Raw genomic sequence first — 9,943 nt, 5'->3', positions numbered from 1 at the left:
CTCCTCCTCCTCCTCCTCCTCCTCCTCCTCCAACGGCAGGTGGACACGAGGTCGTTGGCCCACACGTCATCGCGTAGCAGTAGTGTCCTGGGGGGTGTCCGGGTGTCCTAGCCTAACGGCGCGCAGTCCTTGTGTCCAGCGGGTGTCTTAACGTTGTCCAGTGGCGTGCAGCTGTGTGTCGATCTTTGTCCAGTGGTGTCGAACGGTGTCCAGCAGCCGTGTTCGGATAAGTCCAGCCGCCACCAGTGTGGCCTCACATCACACCCTGCTCCCAATGTAGAAAAAAAGCTCATACATCAGAAGTTTATGGGCCCTCGGAAGTACTCCTACCTTATCAAACCTTCCATTAAACGTCTGCTCCAACAATCGACAATATATGTGTGCCATCGAAACATATGAATGTTTCTGTCGTGTTTGCCGTTTTAAAAACCTTCATGCGAACGTGTTTTTCATCAATCCACGAGTTGAAAACTTTCTGTTTTTTCATAATCCGGTCTGGATCATCTTCACTGATAAACTAAGTGTTCAACTGCTCAACACTTTTAAGTGTGCAATCGCAAGTTAAATACTTTCAAGTGTGCCACTGCAAGTTGAATACTTGCAAGTGTGCAACTCGGTAGGTGTGCACTTGCAAGTGTGCAACTCCTCGGTTGAGCACTTCCTACACAGTAAGCGTCCAATCTAAGGAAGTGTTCAACCGCAAGTGCACGCACCTACCGAGATTAACACTTGCAAGTGTACAACTACGGACTTGCACACTTGCAAGTATTCAACTTGCAGTTGCACACTTACAAGTGTTGAGCAGTTGAACACTTAGTTTATCAGTGAGTGCCGATACAAATGTATGTAAATATGCATAGGTACTTAGTGTTTTACTTGTTCTCAATTGATGTACCCCCAACTCTGATGTGGAGTTTTCTCTCAACAATGATTTTCCATTGCTTTATGTTGTAGATGACTATTGGGTAGAGAATCATTCTTTAAGACAAGGGAAGCTGCCTGCTCCCTGAAAAAAGGCGAAAAAATCATTTGTCTATAGGATGAAAATTATCCATGGAGCTAAAGGAATTATAATTAGTCCTTTGGTGTACTCGTGAGATGTGGTGGACTGAAGAGAGGCGGAGAATCATACCCCCCCCCCAATTCTCTCTCTCATCTCACCTACATTTCCGCATCGCCCTTTGGCTACGCCGACACGACGTTAGTTCGGTAGCCTTCACGGCGGCGTGTCGCGACTTGACACGCTGCCAATGTGAATGTGAATGTCGAGTCGGTCGATTTACTCTGTGTTTGTCTTCTTTCCTTTGCCTTCCATGCCAAGATATGTTAATAGTAGAACGGAATTCGAACCGCTGCGGCGGCCGACCGCCGGGACGTTGATCCGGGTGAAAAATGGGTAAAATGGTTGTCGCGCTGCGCTGCCCTGGACGACATGAGGCATGGGGGTCTCTCTCGCTCGCTCCACTCGACCGCTCGGTTGGTACCCATTCAATGTTTCATCGCAATGTGAATGTGAAAGGGCGATAAAAATGTCAGCCGGATGAGCGTTCGGGGCCCTTCTTCCTCATGGGGTCCACGGGGTCTGCGGCGGAGACCTAAACGCACCTCATGTCACGCCATGGACCGACAGCTGGGGCTTCACAGCACCGCACCAACCGACCGTCATGGTTTCTATCGGTTTTTATAACTTTTTCCTCGTTCACCGACATTTTTGTTGCTGTGGCCGCTTTGGCGTTTCGCTAAAATAGAAAGACGTATATTTATTGAAAGGTGCTCACCTATAGGCTGTCTGGACCGGAGGAAGCGGCTGCTGCTCGTCTCAAATACATTATGAGCGGTGTGTGTGTGTGTGTGTGTGTGTGTCGCACAAAAGGCTGAGCGTTGGCGTGGCGGGGCGTGGCGGGGGCGCTCTGCAGCAGCCTGCGGGGCCACTTTGGGGCACGAGCCCACCAATCTTTGTCAATCCGCGATCCCTTTTTATTATCATTCTCTCTCTCGCTCTGCCCGATACAACTTTGTGTGCAGCTTCTCGACTCGGGGCGGAGAGGACCCCGCAAGCAGCAGCCGGGCTTTTATACGTTGTAGACAAGAGGAGGACCAGGGGGGAGGGGAGGACTTTGAGGAGACGGAGAAGGTTTTTGAGGTTTCCCCTTGTGGACAATGAGGTCCCCGCTGAGGTGGGCAGCAGCTCCTCCGCCGCGGCCCTCGTGTTCGCACTCGCACGCCTCCTTTGTGCGTTATACGGGAGATTAAAGAGTCGCCAGCGAGCACCTTTAATAGACTCTCGATGCCCTGTGTAAATCAGATTACAGGCCGTGCCCCCTCCTCTTCCCCAATCCTCTGGTCAAGGGGATAATAGCCACTCCATGAGCTGTAGCACACCCAGCTCGAGAGTGAGTTACTGGTACCTGTCGTATGGTGTATATTGTCACCCCCTCTCCGGATACCCATTTTTTACGCAATCACGTCGTAAACCCTATGATGTCGTCGTTCATGAAATATATTCATTGCTTGAAACGATTAACGCCTCTACGAGACCTGTACCATTTTTCCAAACTTTTTGAAACTATTTTTTTTTTTTTGGCCAAGTAGGTCGTTGTCAGTGAAGTTGTGAATCAATGGATCCCCCCCCCCCTCCCCTCCTCTCACACTTACACACACATCTCTCTCTCTCTCTCTCTCTCTCTCTCTCTCTCTCTCTCTCTCTCTCTCTCTCTCCCGGCGGCTGTCGCGCCCCGTGCAAAGGCCCCTGACACTGCCCCTCCCCCTCCCCCCATCGGCCCTCCTGCGGTGATATTACTGGCCGCTGATACAGTCGCTGCGAAGCTCAGCTGTACACTGGGTGCAGTTGCTGCTGTAGCAGCACTGAGCGTACTCTCAAAAAAAATGTGAAGCACAAATAAAAATGACTGTTGAGCGAATTCCATGTGTGAAACAGATTTGATCTTGTCGGTTATTATTTTCGTTCCGCTTCCGCCGTTGCCACCTCAAGCGCTCGCCTCTCTTTTGAATCGTATCGCACTCAACACTTGTAGCCGTCATTACCTCACGTTTAACGCTGTAATGGCTTCTTGATACTGCAGCGGCGGGCCCTCCTGCAGCCGCAGCTGTGCTCGACCAAATCACAAAAAGAGAAATATAATAATAATAAAAATCGACTAAAGTCCGTGCGCACTGACAGCCGCTACCTACCCGTGATATATCGTTTGGCCTGGCGTAGCGTAACGAGTAGATGGGCAAAGCTGGGCCCTTCAGCAACGCGACAAGACCTGTCCTCAGCCAAAAACTCACAAAAACTCAACTTAGAAAAATGTCCGGAAGCCAGTTACACTGATAAATTATCGTAAAACTGGCGTGCACATACAAGTACTGCTGAACACTAAATACGTTGCACTCTTTTAATTGTTTGACTGGATATTCGAAAACTGAAACAGTAAAGTTAAACACTTACAATGTGAAAAATACCGTCGTAAATTTACAAAAAAAATGTAAACTCGAATTATAATTTAAGTAGGAAATTTATGAGCGCACACTTTTTACTCGCCAATTCATTTTAAGACGATACGTACGTACTGCATGTCGTTTTACGATTACAAATTGTTATTTTACATCTTCGTGTAAAGGAAAATTTTCCTGTAAACATTCCTACTATTATTGTTAAAATTATTCAACGGTAGGGTTGAACATTGCAGCTTTGAGCAATTTAATTTGTTCACATTTACAGTAGATCACTTGAAAGTATTTATGTTTTTCGTCAAACACCTCAACGTGTGCGGCATGGCATGGAACACTACCATGTGCATGCCAGTTGCACGACTTTTGTTTATCAGTGTGCGTTTATCCGAGTGTAACAAGTTTCAATTTCAGCCAGGTGTAGGGTTACTGTGCTCCCATTTGACGGTGTACGCCGCCCCGCCGTCGCGCCCTAGCTCTCTGTATTAAGAAGTAAAATGATTTATGTGTTGAGAGTCTGTTGGAAGTGCTCACCGCACGCCGGGCTCCAGAGGCTGGTCGGTCCGCCCGGCCCGGAGCAGTCGGACAGGGCGGTACAGGGGAAAAGAGGAGAATCGGCCAGGTACCTCCTCCGCCTCCTCGGACCAACTACCAGTGAATTCAATATTTAAAAATAGTTTAAAAGCAGTACAAACCAAATTCAGCATAAAATCACTGCTGTAATGTTGTAGTTGAAAAAAACAAAAACAAAAAACAACCAACCTTGATCAGCATGTTTTCCGTTTCTCCCTTCTCATACGGGGTTGGAAAAAAGAGGGGCATCCCTCCCAGGTGTGATGCCGTTTTTCATCCAGCGGCACTGACGTCTCGCAGCATCGCGGCGGCTACTTGTGTACCTTAGGCACGTAATATCGACGCGGTCCCGAAGTATGAGCAGAGAGAGAGAGAGAGAGGGGGAGAAAGAGAGAGAGAGAGGAAGAGAATAAATGATACGAGTGGGAATATAAAAAAATAAATAAACAAACTTCAGAAACGTATATCTGAATAATGTTTTATTATTGTCGCCCGATGTGGATCAGAGAGGAGTGCCGCGGTCCAGGCTCGCTCCAGCGGCAGCCTCCTGCGGCAGCAGACGTGCGTGTGAATACCGTCCCGGGGCATAACTTACACGGTACAGTCCCTGCAGCCAGGAGCAGCGACGTCTCACTCGACGCGAACAACTTGTAAGGGGGGCCCGCCCTCCTACCCTTCGGACGCCAATAAAAATACTAATGTATGTAACAGGTCCCCCCTCCCCTCTCCAGTGGCGCGGGCTCGGCGGGGCGCCAGGGGTCGGGGCCGCGCGCGGCGGGCAATGCTGTGCCCGGTAGCAGGGCATCTGGAACACGCTCGTCTACACGGCGACATGCAGGCGGAAAAGCAACACGATCGTCCCGGCCGGGCGCTCGGCTCGGAGATGGTACATATATAATAATAATAACTTTAGATACCTAATGTGGTGATGAATATATACGTGGTAGTGCTGCCGTGCGGATCTGCTTCTTGAGGACACTTTGGTTATTTACAAGACAGAGGAAGGAGGAATACAACCATCAAAGCTTAGGCTAGCGATGAACCACTCAACTGACAACGGACAAATTTAGAAAGTGGATGACAAGTCCTGTTTCCTCGTGATAAGTAAGAGCTTTCAAATAAGCTGTTCTCTACCATCCCTTCTTATACCTTTATTTAAAAAAAACATGAGTACTTCAAGTTGCGTCTTATAGGACAATAATATTCTTTGCTTCGACTCTTGCATGCAGTATGGCGCTGTTTCCAACGCAACTTTACTTTTGGTATAAAACTTAACTACTTGGAGAATAAATTCTTTTTTCTGAGTTTCACGCTTGACCGCGAAATACTTTTCTCTCAGGTAGGAGAAAGGAGGGGAGGGGTTTGGGGGTGCTCCCCAAATATAGGAGAGAAAACGACCACAGTGTTACAAACCAAACGCCGTAGACTCTGTAAGTAGTAATACCGCCAAAGAGTCGTAATCGTAAATTTACGAATCGCACGAGCAACTCGCAACGCATATCGTAACGGTAGGCAATGTCGTTTATGCCTGCAGCGTGACCCGCCGCGGCTGGCCATAACTTTGCGACGGTTTGCTCTTTTCCCAGAGAGAGAGAGAGAGAGAGAGAGAGAGAGAAGGACCGAGGAGAGAGATACAAGTGCTGGTAGCACCAGGACCTCCTCCTCTTCCCACGACGTGAGAAAAATCTCATCCTTCTCTTTCTTTCTGCAAATAATAAAAAGTTTGTTGTTTTTTATTCTTCCCACTGTCAAATCTGTGGCGATGGTGGTAGCAGTGGTGGAAGGTTTGGTACAGTAAGCCGCGACCCGTTGACTCGGCGTGGCCGGCAGGCGTGGCGGGCCCCGCCTGCCACCCCTCCGAGAGCCGCTCGCCCATTGGTGCTCAGCCGCGGGGAACGGCGCGGCGACACGGCTGCGGCAGCTACAAGTTGCCCGTCCCGTCGCGTCTCGCCGCCGTGGCCAGGGGGCGTCCGTAAAGGACGTGAAGGTTTGTGCAGTTATGTCGTCATTTTTGCTGTTGTTATTGATTCAATAAGACAGGGTGACGCATATTTCTAAAGTGTTAAGATGGAGGGTTTCAAAAGACGGTCGATATTAAAGCATAAGGCTGGGGGTGTCGTGAGCGCCTGGTGTGATGTGTTTGAACCTCCCGCGTGTGAGCCGCAGTTGAATCCCGTCGGGGTCGGCCGGGGCCGGGCCGGCGGGGGGTCAGTGCCAGTGTCCTGCCTGCGGCCGGCGGGCCCGCGGGGTCCTATCGAGTGTGCATCCGCGCCGCCCGGTCGCCGCCGCCCGGCCCTGCAGCCGGCTGCTCCTGCAGGTCCCTGCAGTTCCCTGCAGCGGCCGCCCTGCTGTGTCCCGCAGGGGCGTCCCGCGGGGCGCCCCGGTCGTGAGTCTCTTTAATTAGCCACGCCGGGACGTCCGACCTGTCACGACGCCGTCCTCGCCGGTCACGTCGCCGCCGACGTCGTGAAAGACCTGCAACAAAAGCTGCCACCGCTGCTGCTGCTGACCGCTTTGCTCATGCATACCCTTGTGCTCCATGTTTCTCCAGGTCGCCGTCGGGTCCGTGTCCGTGGGGTCGGTCGCGTCCAGGAAGCGGCGGTGGAGCGAGGTGGAGGAGGAGACGACGGCGGCCTCCAACGCCTCGAGCCCGAGCCCGAGCCCGCTGCCCGCGCGGGCGACCACGGCCGAGCCGGCGCTGCCCTCGCAGTCGCAGGTGAGCTATTGCCCTCAGGTGAGGGTGGTTATAGGGAAAATAGAACAACGGCAGTACGAGAAACTTCGCGCACGAAAAGAAGAATTAGGTAATGCGTTTGCTAATGTGGCCTTAGCTCATGAGCACAAGCTCGCATGGTGACCTGAATGGGGCGACCTGGCGTTGGCCCCCCGTGGTGACGTGGGAGCGCCCCTGGGCCCTTTCGAGTGAGCCCTTCGGGGGGTCCTGGCTGGGCCCTTAGGAGGTCCTCACGGGCCGGCCCTGCTCTAAACGCCCCTCGCCCCGTTCACACGTCGGCGTCCTTTGTCCAGCTGGCCAGTGTGTGCGAAGCCACACCTTCACATAGGTGTGAATGAACCACCAAGCTTTACTATTCATTTTCCTTTACTAGATTTTATTTTACGGGATAAAATTATGTAACTAGTTTGTTGAAGATCGTTCACGAAATAATGCAAGTTGACGCTCTACAACCCAAAAATTACAATTCAAAAAGATATACAAAATTCCACGGGTCAAATTCTTCACGTTGCTTCTCCATTTACAACTCTGGGCTAAATCTGGAGCGGCCTGCAAAAAGTACCCCAAAACTCGTGCTCAGTCTGTAGCAGCAGTGGGTTCACTGTCCATTTTATGGTCTTCTCGGGTTCGGTTGGGTGTTGGGCGTGGTTGATCTGACCGGTGGCGGTCGTTCGGTTTGCAGTCCGAGTCCGGGCAGCGGGTGTGCGCCGAGTGCGTGCAGAGGATCACGGACCAGTGGGTGCTGCAGGTGTCGGAGCGCTGGTGGCACGTCAGGTGCCTGCGCTGCTCCGTGTGCCGTGTCGCCCTGGACCAGGACCCCAGCTGTTTCATGAGAGACGACCAGCTCTACTGCAGAGCCGACTACGCCAAGTAAGTTAAAATAACGCCTTCTCAAATATTTTCCTTGGGGAAGACTGCAGCGGTGTGTAAGGCACTCGCCTAGAAAACTGTGCTCTTGGTTCCACAGTTGCTTTTAAACGTACGAGGACATTTTACTTATTCATAACATTGTAAAAGTCTTAAATATCCTCAAATCAAGAACAGGAGTCGTTTGGGTGTAGTTTTGGTCGGTCTGCCATAAGTTTGTAATTTTCATGTATGATTTCGCCTCGGATTTCGCGGTGCTAGAAAACACACAACATTTTTTCCCCTAACGTGTCAGATCCGCCCCTGCGGCTCGGCTGTCCCGCCGCCACGGAGCGGCCACAGAGGCATTTCCCCCCTTCTTTCCTTTCTGCTTTGTCATACACACCTCGGAGGAGGAGGAAGGGGCATACGCAACATAATAAATCCCCGAGTTCGGATGACAGGTGTCGCGCGGGGAACCCTTCCCTTTTCCTCTCCGGTATTGACCATCGGGAAGGAATGGCGTGGCGTGGCGTGGCGTGGCGCGCTGCCGCGGCGCGGCGGTGTAGGTAGAGGAGGACGCGCTTTTCATATCCGACAGGATTTGTGGGTCCCGATCCCCAAGTGTGCAGGACAACCTCCACACGACGGTCGCGCCTCACATTCGGTACGGTGCCGCTTGCTATGCTCGGGGGAAGCACGGGGGGCTCTACTATATCAAAACGGTCCCACGCGTATCATTAAAATTTAGCAAAAGCTTCCCGACTTATGTATTTCCTTTCATATGCCGAAGACAAAGGTGAAAGGTGAGACCTGATTACTGAGACGCTCTGTTTAGCTTCACGGGAGATGAATCATGAAAAACTGGGTTTCACTTTACCGCTGATAATCTTAAATGTTACTGAAATTAAGGTATTTTATGACCCGAAATGAACCAAGTGCTTGTCGTGCCCTCATGTGTATTCTTCATTTTCTGCGTGTCGTGTGCTTTTTGTTTTTCTTCGAGTGACCAAAGAGCAATATCGCGTAGGTCGTTACTTTTTGCACCACTTTGTTGTCGGGACGCCATAAAGGGCTGTGTTGGTTTTGTTTTGCCGGGCTCCGCGCGTCGCTGACATCGCCCTGCCGCGCTCACAGTGCCGCGGGGGCGGGGCGCGGGGGCGGGGCGCGGGGGCGGGGCGCGGGGGCGGGGCCGTATGCAGCAGGCAGGGGTGCCGCCCCCGGGCTCTGCCCCCGGGCCCTGCCCCCGGGCGGGTGTGTCTCCGGAAGGCTGATAAATGGAGTCACGCTGACGCAACAGGTGCTGTGCTGGGTGCGTTTGTTTGGCTGCCGCCGCCGCTGCTGTATGGGTTCGAACCTCGACGATTCGAACACCTCACGAACGATCCCCCTTTTCTCTCGCTCCCACTGTCGTGTCGTGGTCGTGCCCCGTCGTCCGGTCCCGCACCGCCGTGGCACCCGGCGGGGTTGCATCCTGTGTGCATCTGTGTGCGTGCGTGCGTGTGCGTGTCCGTGCGTGTACGTGCGTGTGTGTGTATGTAGGTGTGTGTGTGTGTGTGTGTGTGTGTGTGTGTTGTTTCAGGGCAGGCAGACGCCTAGTCAGCATGGCATAAAAATCCATATATTTCTCTATATATCTCTCATACATTTGTAACGTATGAATGAAGTATAGGACTCACAGTTTTCATCTTTCATCTACAGACTCTTTTATTTTTCTCTTTTCGACTGTATGTACATATTTTTTTTCTCCCGTAGGATGAATGTGTATTTGATTGGGTGCGAGTGCGTGTTAACAGGTATACGGTAAGCGCGGAGCAGAGTCGAGATGAGATAGGTCGCGGTGGAAGTGATATTGATTCCCACTAACGACGGGCGGGCAGGCGGGCCCGCGGGCGGGCCGTTGGGGGTGGGTGGACATGATTTACAGGCGGCAGACTTATTTGTTTACAGAAATAAACAATTTGGGGCGCCGCAGGGGCTGCCGGGGCGTGGCGCTGCTAGTGGTGCCGGCCACAGGCCCGACCCGACGCAACTCCCCGAGTTCATTATTTTTTAATTAAGACTTGTACCGTCCCGGCCGTTCCTGTTTGCTGCTGCAGCACGGCCCTGGCTGCTGCACTATAGAGCCGCTGCCGCTGCTGCTGCTGCTGCTGCTGCTGCTGCTGCTGCTGCTGCTCGCCGTGTAAATCATGTCCTCACATAAACATGGGATGGATAGTCGTTTTTGGCCGACAGTGAAAGTCAATGCGGCTGCAGTTGCGAGCTTTGCACTGCACAGCTGCACTTTGTTGCGCGCTGTGTGGGTATAGGGCAGGCGAGGAGGAAAGGGCGGGTGGG

General features: G+C 52.1%; 1 protein-coding gene across 2 annotated transcripts in view; it reads left to right on the top strand.

Annotated features, from left to right (window-relative positions):
- LOC113215005 (LIM/homeobox protein Awh) overlaps window positions 1-9,943 on the top strand; it is a 42,846-nt gene that overhangs the window by 15,028 nt on the left and 17,875 nt on the right. For both annotated transcript variants that reach the window (XM_052274793.1, XM_052274792.1), the window contains exons 2-3: window positions 6,578-6,742; window positions 7,443-7,630. In XM_052274793.1, coding sequence (XP_052130753.1) covers window positions 6,578-6,742; window positions 7,443-7,630 — 353 coding nt within the window. The remainder of the gene's footprint in view (window positions 1-6,577; window positions 6,743-7,442; window positions 7,631-9,943) is intronic.

The sequence above is a fragment of the Frankliniella occidentalis genome, unplaced genomic scaffold, assembly GCF_000697945.3.
Source record: "Frankliniella occidentalis isolate FOCC.00 unplaced genomic scaffold, Focc_3.1 Scaffold440, whole genome shotgun sequence".
NCBI lineage: Eukaryota > Metazoa > Arthropoda > Insecta > Thysanoptera > Thripidae > Frankliniella > Frankliniella occidentalis.
This window is presented reverse-complemented; position numbering and strand designations above follow the sequence as displayed.